Below are 18,857 nucleotides of genomic sequence, written 5' to 3' on the forward strand. Positions count from 1 at the left end.
TTTCCCAGGTACGAATCCTGGAGTGGGTAGCCATTCCCTTCTGCAAGGGATCTTCTCAACCCAGGGACTGAAACTGTGTCTCCTGCATTGCAGGAAGACTCTTTACCATCTGAGCCACCAAGGAAGTCCTGGAATAACCCTGTAATAATTTTTTTTTTTTAAAAGAAGCTCCTACCCTGTATCTCCCCTTGCCCTGCCTTCCTTCTCCCCACTGGTAAGCACTAGTTTGTTCTCTGTATCTGTGAATCTGCTGCTCTTTGGTTTTATTCACTAGTTTGCTGTATTTTTAGATTCCTCGTACAAGTAACATCATCCAGCACTTGTCTTTCAGCACTTTCTTTCTTGCTCATACAGCGGCACTGACCTAGGGTGGCCGGAAGGCTCACGTATTGTTTCATGAACTTGAGCTTCTAGTGGGTCGCTTGGACACATGCTTCTATTAGGACAGCAGCACTCGTGTGAAGGAACAGGGCAGACCACACCGCCTGGCTCTGAATGCCGCCGTCTGAAGGGCCGTGTGTGCCTTCGGCCACAGCAGGTCCTCTGGCCAGAGCTGAGCTCAGCAGGAGTGTGTCATCACTGCTCACCCCTCAGGGAGGGACCTGGAGTGTTTGTGGACAGTCCTGCCATCTCCTGGGATCCCTGAAGTAGGTTCAGTGCTTCCCCTGGACGTCCTCCACATGGCTCTTACCATACTGTCCCATACGCCATCTCCAAACCCCCATCCGGTCCCCTTCACCCCACAGGGTGAATCCAGGATGGCTAGGGGCTGGGTCTCGTTCCTTTCTGAGACCCCCACACCCGGCCCTGGTATGACCCAGAGGAGACGCTTGGTGAACGGTGGGCGCATGGCTGAGTGACCTGCCCCTGCCCCTCGGCAGCACTAGCCCCTGCCCACGGTGGGGGCCGTGTGGCCCATCTCCAGCCCCCATGACTCTGGGCCCTCCGTTCTGCAGGCGCCGGGTCCTGGCCATCTCAAATGGGATCGAGCACATTGGGGACCTTCGCTGGGAGCTGGCCTTGTGTCTGCTGGCAGCCTGGACCATCTGTTACTTCTGCATCTGGAAGGGGACCAAGTCCACGGGAAAGGTAAGAGATGGATCTTCAGCTCGCTGCAGGAGGGGAGGGGGCGAGTGGTCCTCGTGCAGGCTCACAGGTGACCCAGCACCCGGGGCATCAGCTCCTGATTGGGAGCCAGGAGGAGCACGGTGCAGCACTCTGGAGCCCAGAGTTGAAACGCCCTGTCCACCGGCTGTTCGCCACACGCCTCGGGGCTGTTCACGTCCCCCTTCTGTGCCTTGGTTTGCTCACCTGTGAATTAGCGAAGCCTCGTCCTGTTTTCTTGCTCGGTTGAGAGCCATATACGGAAAGGGGAGCTGAAGTGCTTTAGAAACCAGGCAGTGCTAAACTAGAACCACGGGGGATTCTGCGATGAGGACCTGGGCCCCAGGAGTGTGCTCGGGCGGGTGGCGCGGGCTGCCTCCACTGATGGAGCTGGGTCTCACCCGCCTGCGGTCTGTGAGGGCAAGGCCAGCCGCCCCCATCCTGCTGCGCTGTCTGCACCACGTGGCCGCTGGTGCCTTGCTGTTGCTTGTTTGTTTTCTAGTCAGTCGGTCGTGTCCGACCCTCTGCAACTCCGTGGATGTAGCCCTCCAGGTTCCTCTGTCCATAGGATTTCCCAGGCACGAATACTGGAGTAGGTTACTATTCCCTTTTCCAGGGGATCTTCCTGACCCAGGGATCAAACCCGCATCTCCTGCATTGCAGGAGCCACCAGGGACCATAGGAGAAGAAAGATGGGAGCAGACAGCAAGCTCTGAGCTGCCCTGGCCTGAAAGTCACAGCGGCTCTTCCACTCCCAACCCGCTGCCCAGAGCCTGAGACACAGCCTCACCAGCTGCCAGGGAGGCTTAGACATGAGGGGACCAGAGGGATGTCTGATGACTGTGGCCGTCTGTGCCACAAGGGTCACATGTGCAGCTCATGGCCAAGTCCAGCCCATCCGTGTATTTTATTAAAAAAAAAAAAAGGGGAGGAGAATTCGTTACCAAGATGTAGAAACCAGGTAATTTCATTTGAAATATATGAAAAAACCAACAGGTTCTCCCTTGGAAAGTTGGAAGACTGGGCACCACTGGGCTTGTGTACCTGCCTGGCAGCCTTGGGCTGAGCTGAACAGCGGCCACCTGCTTCTACGGGTACTCGGTTGGCCACAGTCCACAGTCCTGTGGCTGAGTGTCAATGACATGAACAGCGTTAGTTGCTCAGTCATGTCTGACTCTGTGTGAACCCATAGGTGATAGCCCGCCAGGCTCTTCTGTCCATGGAATTCTCCAGGCAAGAATACTGGAGTAGGTAGTCATTCCCTTCTCCAGAGGATCTTCCCGACCCAGGGATCAAGCACAGGTCTCCCATATTGCAGGCAGATTCTTTACCATCTGAGCCACCATTGGCTTCCTCATTTGTGGGAAAGAAGAAGACAGGGCTTTTTAAAATGCCTGTGTCACCCTGACTGTGTCATGGTCTCTGGCTGCTGGCTTCTGGTAGGCAGTTGCTCGTAAGCTTTACTCTTAAGTCATTGGCGGAGGCAATGCGTGGAGACAAAACCTCTGAGGAAGTAAGAACTTAATGACTCTGGGACCTTTTGCAAAGCATGGTCCCCTCAGCTCCCAAGGTGGCAGGTGGGATGAAGAACCAACTGCTAAAATGTGGGAGGTGGGCAGACCTGAGTGAGAGGACTTAGAAGAACACAGAAGAGACGTCAACAAGCCTCATGTTATGAGCTATCAGGAGGCTGAGGACGTACTAGAAAGTAATCATGACTGTGCCTCAGGGGCCAGAAAGTAGGACAGAGACTCTCGTGTCCCTTCAGGCGAGATGATTTTGCCGATCTTTGCTTTCTCTGATTTGTGTCTTCAAGACAATAGGATTTTTTTTCTCTTCCAAAATATAAAAATCACTGCATTATCAATCTACTATTTTAGACTACGTGCATCCTGCTCCCATGCACCACTCCCTTCCTTCCCCCCGCCCCCAGCCACTGCCTTTTTTGGCCAAAAAAGAGGAGACAGACTGCAGGGGGTGAGAACCAGGATTTAAAATCAGGGTCCACATCCCAGGTCTGTCTCTCGCTGACTGAGACCTGGGGTGAATCACTTACCTTCTCTGAGCCTGTTTCCTCTTTGGCCAAATAGAGATTGGTAAGTGAGCTCATCTCACGGGGTGGTTACAAGACTGAAATGCATGGCTGCACATTTTAACGCTTAGCAGAATGGAGAACTGATCGTAAGTGTGAGAAGCAGATGGTGATTTTTTAAAATCTTGTTGTCAAACTTATTCATCCAAGAAATAGCTTCTGAGTATCTGCTTGATACCTGGCATTATTCAGTGGGCATCTAAGACGAACAAAACACAGCCTCTACGCTCCGCAGGTGATCTGTGTGACAGTGCTTCGTGAACCATCTGAAACAGGGGGGAGGGCTGTCATGCTTGGTGCTCTTGTTGCTTCTACTACGATGACCAGCTTTTCGGGTGTTCACGCGGGGCCAGTGGGGCCTGGCTGGGTGGCAGTTGTCCAGGGCTGTGGGGAGGACAGTACGGATGAGGTTTTGATGTGTGCACATGTGTGGGCTGTCCACGTGAATGTGTGGCCTTGGGCTCTCGGGCCTGGGCGTGGGCCATGGTGGGAGGAAGTTCAGTCCCAAGGCAGGACTGCTTGCCACTGGCGGGACCATCAAGCCGGTGTGTCAGAGAATCCTAAGGCAGGGACCCAGTATCAAGGAAGGACCAGCAGGCTACATGCTGAAGGACTTCAGAAGAGGTTTAGGGGGAGGCAGGATGATGGTTACTGAGTGCTTCACAAGCCTATTCCATTCAGAGCTTGAAACAGCTGCATGAGACACAGGGGCCGGCATTATCTCCATTGTACAGATGAGGAAACTGAAGATTTGTGGGGTTATATAACCCCACAAGGACACTCAGGAACACTCAAGTGGGGAAGGGGGAGGGGCTGGGATTGACCTCACGCCTTGGTGACTGCATAGCCCAGGCTCTGGGTGAGTGCACCATCAATCCTGTCACGTGTGACCTGAGGACAGTGACAGTTTCCTTACAGGTGGCTTATGAAGAGGCTGTTAAGAGCACATAGTAGGTGCTCTGTGACTGTTGGATGCAGCTAAATGGTCCTATTAAGGGAAATGTTGACATGAGCAATTAAGTCCTTTCCTTAAGACTGGGCTTCATGGGCTCTTCTCCATGTTCCATGCCCAAGACCAGGGTGAGTGTCCAGGATGAGATGTGGGTTTCAGGACCTGCAAGGCTCCTTGGAGACGATCTGGTCCATCCACACCCATATTTTATGGATGAGGAAACTGAAGTTCAGAGAGCAAAAGGGACTTGTTCACAGTTACATGGTGAGTAAGTGTCAGGTCAGGACCTGCTCTGATGGCCCAGCTCCCTTGTTGTTCAGTGGCTTAGTTGTGTCTGACTCTTTGCAACCCCGTGGACTGCAGCACGCCAGGCTTCCTTGTCCATCACCATCTCCCAGAGCTTGCTCAAACTCATGTCCATCAAGTCGGTGATGCCCTCCAACCATCTCATCCTCTGTCACCCACTTCTCCTCCTGCCCTTAGTCTTTCCTTCCCAGCATGAGGGACTTCCCTGGCTGCTTATTAGTAAGGTTCTGGAGGTCACGTCTGACAGCTCAAGGAGACTAGGAGGCCCCAGATCAGCATGTGGGCTCTAGGGTCTGATGCTTTTATTTATTTTTTTACTGTTTGTTCACCTCACCTTGGATGTGAGCCCAGCACCCAAAGACTTCAGATTTTATGTAAAAGCAGTTAAAAATAAACGCAGGTCACCTGAGTCTTAGTGAGTGGGCAGAGGTCGCCCCTGCCACCTGCCTGCAGGACTCTGGCCAGAGTCGCCCCCAGGGGTCAGTTCAAGGAAGCGGGAGGGACTCCATCTTCCTGCTGTTGTCCAGGCCATGCCCGAGCTGGCATTTCCTCTTCACCCAAGTTCCAGCCTGCTATCCATACCTGGGCCTCAGGAGAAATTTCTGAAATTTCATCAAGTTGAGGGAAAGTTCCTGGCTCCATCCCATCTCCAAGGCAAAAACTGTAACCCCGACTGTAACTCAGTTGAGACCACAACCCTTGCTCAGGAGTGAATGCAGACACTGTAGGCTCAGCCTCTTGGCAGGTGCTTCTGTAAGTGTGGATTTGGGATCAGGGCTTCCCTGGTGGCTCAGATGGTAAAGAATCTGCCTGCAATGCAGGAGACCCAGGTTAAATCCCTGGATCGGGAAGATCCCCTGGAGGAGGGTGTGGCAACCCACTCCAGTGTTCTTCCCTGGAGAACCCCATGCACAGAGGAGCCTGGTGGGCTACAGTCCATGGGGTCACAAAGAGTGAGACACAGCTGATAGACTAACACTGTCTTTTCACTTCACAAATAAGTAGATCCCAGATGAGGCTGTGGCAAGGCCGCAGGTGGAGGTGTGACAGTGCTCTCCGTTGGTCTGCGGGGCGGTATGTGGGCCCCGAGGCTGTGTTGGCATCGGTGTCCCCTACCCCACGAAGGATAATCGCTGCATGTGACCTTCAGCTCCATCCTCTCCTGTACCTTCCTCAGCACTTTCCATCCTTCTGACATCACAGACCCACATTCAGGGTCTCCCAGGGTCTGAGTGAGCAACCTGGACACTCAGAAGAGGCTGATCTGGCTGGAGAGATGGTCTCTGGGTTCCAGCTTCAGTGTAGAGCTAGTGGGGCACGCCTGCTGCTTAGTAGGCTTTTGTGGAAAGGCTGAATCCCGCCTGTGTGGGGCTCCCCGCGAGGTGCCAGATGCACCCAGGAGGACGGTGGACAGTCTTGCCCCCGCAGAGTGTGCACTCCCCCCTGGGTGCGGTAGACACCGACAGGTGAGCAATTATGGTTCTGTGTAGTAGTGCTCACATGAAGCAGTAGAACTAGAGAATCAGGTCCTGTGAGCAAGGGGATTCTAACAGCAGAGACCCAGCTCTGGAATATTAGAATACAGCTTGTCTGGGCTGGGAGGGTTTAAGTCCAAACCCTATTGTACAAGTAAGGAGGTGGAGGCCCAGAGAGGTCACGAAATTTGCCTAAGGCCATCCCGCTTGGAAGGAGCAAAGCTAGAATTCAGTTCTGGGTCTCTGCTTTCCCTAAAACTTGTCCTCATCTGTTACGATACCTCCAGCTGGGGGCTTATGTCCAGCTTCAAAGACAACATGTAGACCCGATTTCTGAGCATGTGGCAAGGGCTTAGTAAGCCATTTATTTTCTTGCCCCAGTTTTAGTTCCACACAGTTATTCATCCCCTCACTCTAGACGGTATTGAAAATTCCCAGAAGTCTGGATTAACAAAATAAATACGAACATTTCTCAATTCTAAATGAGTAAATCTAGGATTCTGAAACACTTGGTTTCTTTAGGAAGAAACTTCCAAGTTGTTAATAGGTTGTCATCTTCTGGATGATAAACATTTTCAGTCTGGATAATTGAAATCAAGTGGCTAAGACATGGAGACAGCTTTGTGATTTTCCTGTGTTCTTGATTTTTTGTTTTGTTTTTGGAGATTTTCTCTTTTTAGAGCAGTTTTAGGTTCACAGCAGAGTGAAGCAGAAGGTACAGGGATTTCTCATCTACTCCCTGCCCTGACACTGTGTTCCCCCTCCCCCATTATCAACAACCCCCACCAGAGTGGTACATTGGTTAAAACTGATGAGCCTATATAGGCATATCATATTCTCCCAAAGTCTATAATTTATATTAGGGCTCACTTTTGGTGTTGTACAGTCTGTGAATTTGGACAAATGTGTAATCCTGGCAGGCTACAGTCCATGGGGTCATGAAATGTCGCACGCGACTGAGCAACTAAGCACACACATAACGCTTACTGCCTAAATCACTCATGGGTCAGACAGTAAAGAATCTGCCTGCAGTGCAGGAGACCCTGGCTTGATCCCTGGGTGGGGAAGATCCCCTGGAGAAGGGAATGGTAAGCAACTCCAGTATTCTTGCCTGGAGAATTCCATGGACAGAGGAGCCTAGCAGGATACAGTCCGCGGGATTGCAAAGAGTTTTACACGACTGAGCGATTAACACTCTCACTTTCCTAATGTATAATGATGTGGATCTAATATTAAAGTCTCATATAAAGTAGTTCTACTACCCTAAAAATCTGTGCACTTCCTGTTCATCTCCCCCTACTTCCCCATCCCTGGCAACCACCAAAACCCAATCTTTTTGCTGTCTCCATACTTCTGACTTTTCCAGAATGCCGTATCATTGGAATGATACTGTTTGTAGCTTTTTTTCAGATTGACTTCTTTCACTCAGCAAGGTGCATTGAAGTTTCCTCCATGTCTTTTTGTGTCTTGATAGCTCGTGTCTTTTTATCGCTGACTAATAATATCCCGTTGTCTGGATTTGTACCACATTCACCTGTGGATGGACTCTTGGGTACTTCCAAGTTTGACAACTAGGAATAAAGCTGTTATGAACATTCATGTATAAGCATTTGTATGGGCTTAAGTTTTCAACTCTTTGGATAAATACCAAGGAACTTAACTGCTGGTTCTTATGGTAAGAGTATGTTTAATTTTATATGAAGCTACTGGACTATCTCCAAAGCGGCTGTACCAGCTTATGTTCCCACTTTCAGTGTAAGAGAGCCCCTGTTGCTCTGTATCCTTGCCAGCATTTGGTTTCATCAGTGTTTTGGATTTGAGCTGTCCTACATCCTGACTGGTATGTGGGGCCTCCCTGGTGGCACTGTGGTAAAGAATCCACTTGCCAAGCAGGACACTCGGGTTTGATCTCTGGTTCAGGAAGATTGCCTGGAAAAGGAAAAGGCAACCCACTCCAGTATTCTTGCCTGGGAAATCCCATGGACAGAGGAGCCTGGCGGGCTGCAGTCCATGGGGGCGCAAAGAGTCGGACACGACTCAGCAACTAAACAACAATAGATGTGCAGTGGTATTTCCTGATCATAGTAACTTGCATTTCCCTGAGCATAGGTGATGGGGAGCATCTTTCCATACGCATATTTACTATCCGTGTATCTCTTTGGTGAGGTGTCCGTTGAGATTTTTGGCCCATTTCGTAATTGGTTGTTTGTTTTCTTATTGTTGAGCTTTAAGAGCTCCTTGTATGTTTTGAATAACAGTACTTTATCAGATGTGTCTTTCGCAAATATTTTCTCCTTGTCTGTGGCTTGCTTTCACATACTTTTGAGACTGTCTTTTGTGTAACAGAAATTTTTAATTCAATGGAGTCCAACCTAGTTCCTTCCCAGATTGTGCTTTTGGTGTTATATTTTGTCTAAAAGTCTCTGCCATATGCAAAGTCTAGGTTTTCCCCAGATGACTTTTTATAGTTGTGCATTTTGCATTTAGATCTATGACCCATTTTGAGTAAATTTTTGTGAAGGGTGTAGGGTATGTGTCTCAATTCATTTCTGCATATGAATGTCTGTTTGTTGAAAAGTCTTTGCTTTTTACTCATTTTTTGTCACCAGATTCATCTTGCTCATCCCTGCCACCGGGTCCTTTCTATGGCCTCATAGGCCTGAAACCGCTAACTCATTTGGACGACTTCTCCTCTAACATCTCGTCTAAGTATTAGCCAAGTCTGCCTTATAACCACCTTAGAAAACACCTTGTCTTCTCCATCCATCCACTCACCCACCCACCTAGACATTTAACAATAGCTCCTCAGGTCCTCCAGAGAGAAAATTGCTCTTAGAATTTCCCATTTGCACAAACATATTGAAAGTGAAAGTCACTCAGTCTTGTCCAACTCTGCAACCCCACAGACTATACAGTCCGAGGAATGCTCCAGGCCGGAATACTGGAGTGGGTAGCCTTTCCCTTCTCCAGGGGATCATCCCAACCCAGGGATCGAACCCAGGTCTCCCGCATTGCAGGAGGATTCTTTACCAACTGAGCTATCAGGGAAGCCTGTTGCTGACATGCAAAGTGACACGACAGAAATCCTTTACCCTCTACAAAACAATAATTTAAAATAAATTCCAGGTGTTCTTGTCTTTATTCTGTGTTGTTGTGCTGCAGCATGGGAACATTAGAGGAGGGTGGCCCCAGCACCTGCTCTGCATGCTTGCCGAAGGTTGTGAGGACTCGTCTTTACTATGTGTCCTTCTCTTGTGGCTTTGCTAGGCCTTAGCCTGACCCACGGATCAGTCAGCATCGGTCTTTCACAGAAAATCTGACCCATGACCTGCTTTTGTAAATAAGGTTTTGCTGGAGCACAGCCACATCCATCTTTCTGCATCGCTGTCAACTTCTTTTGTGCTGGTACAATGCCAGAGTTGAGTAATTGCAGCGGAGTATGTGGACCCACAAAGCCTGAAATATGCACTATCTGGCCCTTCACAGAAAAAGTTCTTGGATCTCTAATCTGTTAAACTAATCCATGAAAACTGTTTGCCACGCAAAAAGAAACTAACATCAAAATTGTTGTCACCCAAAGCACGGACCATTTGAGATACAGAAAAGTTACAGTGATGATTTGGGATGGAGAGCTTTTCCGAAGGATCCTTAAAAATCTCACCCCAGCTTTGCAGCTCCCAAATGTGCTGGGTTTTTGTATCTAAATGCTCACTTGCAGTGAGTGTTACTCATTGATTATTTTATTAATCCACTAAGTGCCTTATTGCTCACCTACTGTGTGCCAGGTACGAGACTGGGGGGTGCTCTTTTTAGGGGTGAGTGAGTCAGACTGTGAAGCTGATTGTCAGATGAAGAATGAGCAGTTATAGGAATATTTGGGGTAGAGAATGGGGGCTGGAGGGGGAAGAATGAAGGCAGGAGGTCCCCTTGGGGTGAGGGGAGTAAAGGAAAGCAGTACTGAGTGGGCCCCCCATCTATGATGGCAAGGATGGGAAGGGACTGTCCAGGGAGCAGCATAGATGAAATTCTCAAGTGGGGGAAGGACCTGGTGAATTGGAGAGGTGACACAGAACTGGGGCCAGATGGAGTAGATGGTGGCATGTGATAGGGCAGGGCTCAGACCTTGCAGACTTTCTCAGCTGTGCTGAGCGGTCGGGGATTTTATTCTAAGGGCAGTGGAGAACCACTGGAAGATTTTAAGCAAGGGTGACATGATCTGACTTTGATCCTTAAAAACTGGCTCTGGCTACTCATTGTGAATGGGTGGTGGGGGTGGGGGGGCTGCAGAATGGAGAGGTTAGGGAACCCAGTTAGTGTGTGTCCAGGGTGGAGGTGCAGTGCACAGAGAGAGGTGATCCAATCAGAGACACCTTCCAGTGTGGCATCCTTGTTCTGCAGGACTTGATGGTGCACCCGAGTTTGAGAACTTTCTCTTTTTTGACCTTTTTTAAAAAAAATGTATCTATCTATGGCTGCGCTGGGTCTTCGTTGCTGCTGGTGGACTTTCTCTCATTGCAGAGAGCTTGGGCTACACTCCAGTTGCAGGGCACAGGCCTCTCACTGTGGTCGCTTCTCTTGCTGTGGAACCCAGGCTGTAGAGCACACAGGCTTCAGTAGTTGCTGCATGCGGGCTCAGTGGTTGTGGCTTATGGGCTTAGTTGTCCCACAGCTTGTGGGATCTTCCTGGACCAGGGATCGAACTGGTGTCCCCTGCATTGCAAGGTGGATTCCTAACCACTGGACCACCAGGGAAGCCCTCTTTTTTTGACTTTTGAACGGGGTGACTGGCCCAGCTCTTGCCTGGATGCTTTGCCCTCTGCAGGCAGCCCTCCCTGCCCACCAGATAGTCAGGTGCCCTCTCCTGCTGCCCCTACACCCCCCGGGCTGGCTCCTGTTCTCTGTTCTGTCTCCCTGAGCGTTCCCCCTTCTGTCCTCTTCTGGAGAATGATTTATGGATTTTTCCCCCTCGTTTCCTGGTCTCCAGGAGCAGTGGTTGGGAGGGGAGGGTGCTGCAAAAACAGTTCTGGGCCCCTCCCCCTCCTCCTGCTGCCACTTTAAAGGAAGCTGCAGGATTAGCTGGGATTTTAAGAAGAATCCTGCCTTTTCACTGCTTTAGGCCGCTGGTTTTATCCTTTTCAGAGCTCCAGGACACCAAGGCAGGAAAAAAAGAAAACACACAGGCAGACAGACGCACCCGCACAGAAACAGCTGCAAATAGCCTTGAATTGATTTTTTTTTTCTTTTCCTTCCTTCATTCACCAACAAGTAGAGGAGTTGGAGGTGGTACAAGGACTCTTTTTTTTTTTTTCCATTTATTAAAGTGTAGTTGACTTACAATATTAGTTTCAGGTGTACAACATAGTGGTTCAGTAATTTTATAGATTAAACTCCAGATGAAGTTATTTTGAAATATTGGCTCCACTTCCTATGCTGTGCTTACATCCTTGTAACTTATTCATTTTATACCTAGTAGTTTGTACCTCTTGGTTCCCTTCGCCTGTCCTCCTACTGGTAACCACTAGTTTGTTCTCTGTATCTGTGAGTCTGCTTCTGTTTGTTACATCTGTACAAAGACTCTTTTTTTTCTTTTTAATTTCATTTATTTATTTAATTGTGGCTCTGCTGGGTCTTGGTTGCCGTGTGTGGGCTTTCTCTAGTTGCAGTGAGCGGGTCTACTGTTTCATTGTGTCATGCCAACTTCTCATTGTAGTGCCTCCTCTTGTTGCACACAGAAGCGTGGTGGGCTAGAGCCCATGGGGTTGCAAAGAGTCAGACCTGCCTTAGCAACTAAACAACAACAAACATTCTTGTTGCAGAGCATGGGATCTAGGGTGTCTGGGCCTCAGTAGTTGCAGTGCGTTGGCTCCGTAGTTGTGGTGCAGGGGCTAAGTTGCTCCACAGCATGTGGGATCTTCCCAGACCAGGCATCAAACCGTTATCCCCTGTGTTGCAAGGTGGGCTCAACCACTGGCCCGCCAGGGAAGCCCAGTACAACGACTCTTAAACAGCCTGCCTCCTCTGCATGATGCTAATGGTAAAGAAGATGCTTAAGTGGCACTTTGATCCAGGCCTGGTTCCAAGGCCCTTGCTACATTAACGCACTGAGCATTCCCTGGTGACTCAGATGGTAAAGAATCTGCCTGAAATGTGGGAGACCCGGGTTCAGTCCCTGGAGAGGGAAATGGCAACCCACTCCAGTATTCTTGCCTGCAGAATTCCATGGACAGAGGAGCCTGGAGGGCTACAGTCCATGGGGTCGCAGAGTCAGACAAGACCGAGTGACCAACACACACGCAGATGAGAACGGTACGCTTGTTATCCCCATTTTGCAGATGAGAAGACAGAGGCTCACAGGGCTTAAGCTGCTTATGCTAAGCTCCTGGGGGAACGGATGCCTCCAGGATTGGGGAGGAGCAGGGTGGGGCCCCTTGGCAGGTGAGGGTGCCTGCTCCAGCCAGCTTACCCCTGACCTGCCAGATGGAGATGCAGGCTGGGGGGCAGGTATCAATAGCTCCTCCTCAAGTGTGTGCCTTTCCCCGCCCCCTCCACCCTACTGCCACCAAGGCAGGCCGGAGCTGCCAGCAGGGGAGCCATCAGGAGCCCCACACAGAAAATTTATTCTTCAGGAGCACCCTGTAAAGTGGCTGATGGATTCAATGAGGCGTAAAGCAGTAGCAAAAGGGGCAGGGGGAGTGAAAGGGAAAGATGTGTGAAAGGGAAGAGAACAGGCCCAGGAAAGGAACTGGGCAGCGCTGTCTCTGGGCCCTCAAGTGCCCTTTGTTGCAGCCCGAAGCAAGCGGGAACGGCGTTGGTGGTGGGGCTCTCCCAGCACCCGCTGCTGTCTGCATTCAGAGAGGAAACTAGAGCGTTCATGAGATGCATGCAGAGAGCCCCGCAAGGAGATCTCCTGCCCTCCAGCCCCGGGGCCCGAGGACACCCGAAGCTGCTGCCGAGGGTCCTTTGTGCGGCGTTGGGAGCTCTCACACCGCTGGTCTGGGGAGAGCCGTCGATTGTCACATGAAGTCAAAAGAGTTTAGCGTCTTGATTCAGCCCTTTCTTTGGCCTTGAATGACAGCGCTTCACCTTTAGCGGGAACCCTGGCAGCGAGGAGGGTTGGAAAGGAGGGAAGCTTTGCGACTGGGTAATACTGTCTTTATTGAAGCACAAAGGCCCCCCCAAAGTCCGAGTGGTTGCTGGTGGGAGGGGTCCTACAGGGCTGGCTGCCTCCTGAGAAAGCCCTCAGCACACAGAGGGGGGCCTGAGGGGACTGGGTGCTGTTAACCCTTCCAGAGCACCCCAAGGAGCCCAGCCCCTCCAGGGCCCATCCATGTGTACCCGTGTCACTGGGAAATGAGCTCCCCTCCTGAGTGGCAGAGGCAAGGAGTCCAGATGGCTTTGAGCTCCACGTGAGATCAGGCATGATGCCACAGATTCAACCAGAAATGGGCAGAGGTATTTGTGGTGTGCCACTTCAGTCTTAGTGCCAGGCTGAGCACTGCAGGGGAAATTTAAAAACATTGCTAGCTGGGACTTCTGTGGTGGTCCAGTGGTTAAGACTCCATGCTTCCAGTGCTGGGGACACAGGTTTGATCCCTGCTTGGGGACCTAAGATCCCACATGCCACTTGGCATAGCCAAAAAAAAAAAGTAAAAAATGAGATAAATAAATAAAAATAGAAGACTTACTCACCGTGTACCCTGCCTTCAAGAATCGGGCAAAGAAGCCAAAGACAGAGCTGGCAGTGGAGAACGGAATGAGCCCGTGTTTGGAGTCAGGAGTCCTGCCCCACCACGTGGCAGCAGCGTGGGTCAGTGCAGGCCATCACCAGCCTCACTGGCTGTTCCCATCACTCCATTTCTCTCGGCCTCAGTTTCCCCTTCTTTCAAGTGTAGTGTAACAGGTGCGGTGACAGGTGGCGGGTACTGTGTTGGTGTCACTAGAACCTTTGAACCACAGCTTGCCTGGGAGGTGCAGGACGTGGGGTCAGCATGTCCAGGAGGCTCTGGGCAGGTGACATGTGGGCTGGCTCTGACAGGTGTGGCGGGAAAAGTGACAGGCAAAGACCCAGAGAGGCACCGGGGGAGCAGAGAGGGAAGGTGTGAGCCTGTGCAGAGTGCAGGCTGGGCGGCTAAGCTGAGGCTGGCCTGTTGTGGCGGCAGCAGTCACTCCAGTGTACTTGTCTCCCTCCAGGGGGCCTGTTGTGGTGGCAGCAGTCACTCCAGTGTACTTGTCTCCCTCCAGGGGGCCTGCCGCGCCCCCTGCTCTGCACCCCTGTGGCCACCTCTGTCGGTCAGCATTCAGCCAGAGAAGCAGAACCAGCAGATTCTGTACGAAGCGTTGGTGTTGTGAGGTGGGCCGAGCAAGGCTGGCGTGCAGAGGGCAGGCTGCAGCTCTCTGTAGGAGACCGTGGCAGTGACCACAGGTGAACCTTCCTCATTAGAGAAACCTCAGTTCTGCTATTAAGGCCTTTCCATCAATTGCATCAGCCTACCCAGGTCATGTAGAACAGTCTCTCTTACTTAAAGTCAACTGATTTTGGACTTTGATGCTATCTATAAGACACCTTCAGAAAACTAAGATCATGGCATTCAGTCCCATCACTTCACGGCAAATAGATTGGGAAAGAGTAGAAGCAGTGACAGGCGTTATTTTCTTGGGCTCCGGAATCACTGCCGATGGTGACTGCAGCCGTGAAATTAAAAGACGCTTGCTCCTTGGAAGGAAAGCTATGATACACCTAGACAGCGTATTAAAAAAACAGAAAAATCACTTTGCCAATCACGGTCCGTATAGTCAAAGCTGTGGCTTTTCCAGGAGTCATGTACAGATGTGAAAGTTGGACCATAAAGAAGGCTGAGCACTGAAGAATTGGTGCTTTCCAGTTAAGACTCTTGAGAGTCCCTTGGACTGCAAGGAGATCAAACCAGTCAATCCTAATGGAAATCAGTCCCGAATATTCATTGGAAGGACTGATGCTAATGATGAAGCTCCAATACTTGGGCCACGTGATGTGAAGAGGCAACTCGTTGGCAAAGACCCTGATGCTAGGAAAGATTAAAGTCAGGAGGAGAAGGAGGTGACAGAGAATGAGATGGATGGCATCACTGACTCAATGGACATGAGTTTGAGCTGACTCTGGGAAGGACAGGGAAGCCTGGTGTGTTGCAGTCCATGGGGTCACAAAGAATTGCATATGACTGAGCAACTGAACAACAAGCTCTTCCTTCCCTACCACCCTGCTTTCTCTTCCGCCTCCTCCAGGAGGCCTTCTGGGGCCCCGCACCCCCATCCTTCTCAACCTCCTCTTCCCTTCACTGATGGCTCTCGCCCACAGCAGCTTCCAACTGTCCTGTGTTAGCCTCTCATTGTCTCATGACTGCTGGGCTTGTGGGTCCAGAGACATTTCTTACCCCGTAGGGCAAATATTTATGAAACATTCCTGTGTACCATGTCCTGTGCCCAGGACACAGATATCAACTCTAAACAAGTTTAGAGGCTGGGCGTGTAGGCAGAGAAGTAAACAGACAGTTACAAAATGTCCCTGTGCTGGAGATGAATGCGGCCCCAGGAGGCAGTGGGATCCAAGCTGGCTGGGGAGGTGCAGATGGTTATTAATTACCCAAAGGCAGAGGAGAAAGGAGATTCTAGGTCAAAGGGCCCAGGTACAAAGGCCAAAAAGCTAGCGTACTCCCCCTCCCTATTTTCTTCTTTCCCTCCTCCTTCCTCCTCCTATATGTTGGCAGAGCATCCATTGCATGATGGGCTGTTTAGTTGCTCAGTTGCGTCCGACTCTTTTCAACCCCATGGACAACTACAGTCTGTGGGATTTCCCAGGCAAGAATATAGGCGTGGGTTGTCATTTCCTTCTCCAGGGGATCTTCCCAACCCAGGGATTAAACTTGGTTCCCCCGCACTGGCAGGCAGATTCATTACCCCTGAGCCACCTGGGAAGCCCTGCATGACCAGGGCCCTTGTGCATTTTTCTGTGTCCAGGGTAACCCACATGGTAGATACTGGGAACCATCGCGTGTCGATTTCAGTCAGCAAACAAATGTGTGTTTGCTCGTCACGTGGTAGGACCTGTTTGATTGAGGTAAAAGTTCTGAAGTCTTTCCTGGCAGTCACACAACCAAGCTTTCTCCCCTGACCTCCCCTGCGGGTAAAGAAACAGCAAAAGGAAAACCCGTCTTGGGGGAGAGGGGTGGAAAATGGAGCAGGGTGAATGGGAATGTGCGCGGTCCGGCTGCAGCTGTAGGTGCGAGACCCTCAGTGGGGACGAGGTGCAGATGAGGGGCAATTAATGGTGGGGAGGGGTGCAGGGAGATGGGCAGGGGGCCACAGAAGCTGAAGAGTCACGCAGCCCAGGTTCTAAATGCGGATCCTTCCCCCAGCTAAGCAAATGACTTTGGCTTTACAAAGCGCCAACCGTGTGCCTGACGTTGGGCTCAGTGCTTCTGTTCATTGTCTAATTTAACCGCCCCCCCAACAGATGGACAGGGGAGTATCAGCAAGTCCACTTTAAAAGTGAAGTCCTGGAGGGCTAAGTGATGTGCTCGGATAGGTCACATGGCTAGCGGAGACAAGATTTGATCCTACACTTGATCTTAGCCAAAAGGCCGAGAAGCGATCGGAGACAAGATTTGAACCCAGGTCTACAGAGGGTCGCAGAGAGTTAGACACAACTGAGCGATAAAGCACGCACGCTACCTAGGTGGCTCCCCAGCCAGTGTTCTTCCCAGTGGTGAAGGCAGAGCCTTCAGTAAGTGAGCCTCCACCCGCCTGCCAGCCTAAGTGCGCACCATTCGCCCAGCACTGTTGGTGGGGGCCGGGGAGGTGGGGTGGGGAGACCAGAGCCAGGTGGACAGAGTTTGCGCCATGGCCCTGCCTCCAGCGTGACCTCCGGTGTGCGCCTTTCTTTGCCCTGGAGCTGCTTCCTCGGCCTTCACCACAGGGTCGTCGGTGCACACATCTCATTGGGTTGCTCTAGACCTTGAACGAGGTGATGCCTGTAAGTTACCTGCTTGTCACACAGTAAACACACGAATTGCAGTTGTTTTTATTTTATGGCTGAGATTTCTATAAACCCATGCTCCAACTTCATAGAGTTTTCAGTCTAGTGGGGCAGTAAGACTGGATTCATTCACTTGAAGATAATAACAGGAGTTTGTAGTACAGATCACAGGGCCCCCAACCTCTAGGCCACTGAATGGTACTTCCTGTCAGATCAGTGGCAAAATTAGAAGTAAAGTGCACAATAAATGTAATACGCTTGAATCATCCTGAAACCGTCCCCCATCCCCACCCTGGACCATGGGAAAACTGTCTTCCATGAAACCAATCCCTGGTGCTGGAAAAGTTGGGGACCGCTGGATAGATGATGGCCCAGTCACTGCTGGGATGGAGTTTCAATAAGGAAGTTGCTGTGGACCACAGCATTCTGGAAGGACCTCCTGGGAGGAGGTGTGAGCAGCACGTTGAAAGACAGCCACGTGGAGGGCAGGGCTGTGCCTTCCTGGGGTACGGAGAAGGGGCATCAGGGGTGGCCGTGGAGGCTGGGACGTGATCGGCTGGGCCAGGCTCCAGGGTTGGGCTAGACTAGGTCCTGTGGGCCGTGGGGAGCCACTGAGAGTCTTGTACACACTTGTGTATGCTCAGTCACTCAGTCGTGGCCGACTCTGAGACCCTATGGACTGTGTAGCCCACCGGGCTCCTCTGCCCATGGGATTCTGTCCAGTATTAGGCAAGAATACTGGAGGGGGTAGCCATTTTCCCTCCTCTAGGGGATCTTCCCAGCCCAGGAATTGAACCCGTGTTTCCCACATCTCCTGCATTGCAGGCAGATTCTTTACTGCTGAGCAACTGGGGAAGCCCTTGAGAGTTCTTGAGCAGGGGTGTATTGGAGAGTAGAGGGGTCACTGATAGGCCCTTGCATTGCTGTCTGTGCTGGGCAGCATCTCTCTTCCTTCCTGATTGACAGCAACTCTCCCCCAATGGATAATAAACAAGACCCCCCCCTCCCCACCTAGTGAGAACATAGCAGCAGATGGTAACTCACTCTGCAAAAGCCAGGCGTGACCGTGGTCCTGAATCACAACCATGCTGTGTCACAGTTTGACTGGCCTAGTACTCTGGTGGTTATCATATCAAAACCAGGAAGCCAGGGCTGACTCCATGCCCGCCCTGGCACCACGGCCTTCATGAGCCCTGTTGATAGACCCAGCACCCTGTTGATGATGAGGTTTGTATTAATGCCTCCTTACCACCTGGAAATGCAGGTCGTCAATAATCTACCAGCCCAGGTTAAGTCCAAGAAAATCTATAGAATACCCCCTTAATATTTTAAAGGACGAGCAGAAAGGAAGCAACATATACTAAAACAATATGTGTTTTGACATGTAAACGCTCAGGTACAAACATGCCAGACTCAACAGGGGCGGGCACCACCCTGGTGTGATTGCATTCAACTATGAGATGCGAGAGCCGAGGTTCCACTGAATGTTGTCGGTTCTTTTTCTCTGCAGTTTATATCTTGAAATAAGAGCTGAGCAATACATTATGATAGAATCACCATGAATGCCACAACCACAAGCGGGGACTGATAGGAAGAGGTGGCACTGGCACTTGGGTTCCACCAGTAGCATTGCCAGTAGTGACATGATTTTCTCAAGTGATGGATAACATTTGGTAAAGCACCAAATTAAAGAGAGCATAGTCCACTTTCCATTCATATGGTAAATTGCATTTCTGGAACATTCAGTTTCTATTAAAATGAGGTGAAAATACTTTGAGGTTATATATAAAACAGAGTTAGATTCTAGGCTTAATAATTATAAGCAGGACTTCTCTGGCGGGCCAGTGGTTAAGACTCTGAGTTTCCAATGCAGCGGGGCTCAGGTTTGACCCCTAGATGAGGGACTGAGATCCCACA

At 50.7% G+C, this 18,857-nt stretch overlaps 1 protein-coding gene across 1 annotated transcript in view; it reads left to right on the plus strand.

The window, feature by feature from the left end:
- SLC6A11 (solute carrier family 6 member 11) overlaps positions 1–18,857 on the plus strand; it is a 123,585-nt gene that overhangs the window by 25,826 nt on the left and 78,902 nt on the right. The window contains exon 5 of the mRNA XM_068982886.1: positions 957–1,089. Within this exon, the coding sequence (XP_068838987.1) occupies positions 957–1,089 (133 nt within the window). The remainder of the gene's footprint in view (positions 1–956; positions 1,090–18,857) is intronic.

Source organism: Capricornis sumatraensis, chromosome 10, assembly GCF_032405125.1.
Source record: "Capricornis sumatraensis isolate serow.1 chromosome 10, serow.2, whole genome shotgun sequence".
Lineage (NCBI taxonomy): Eukaryota > Metazoa > Chordata > Mammalia > Artiodactyla > Bovidae > Capricornis > Capricornis sumatraensis.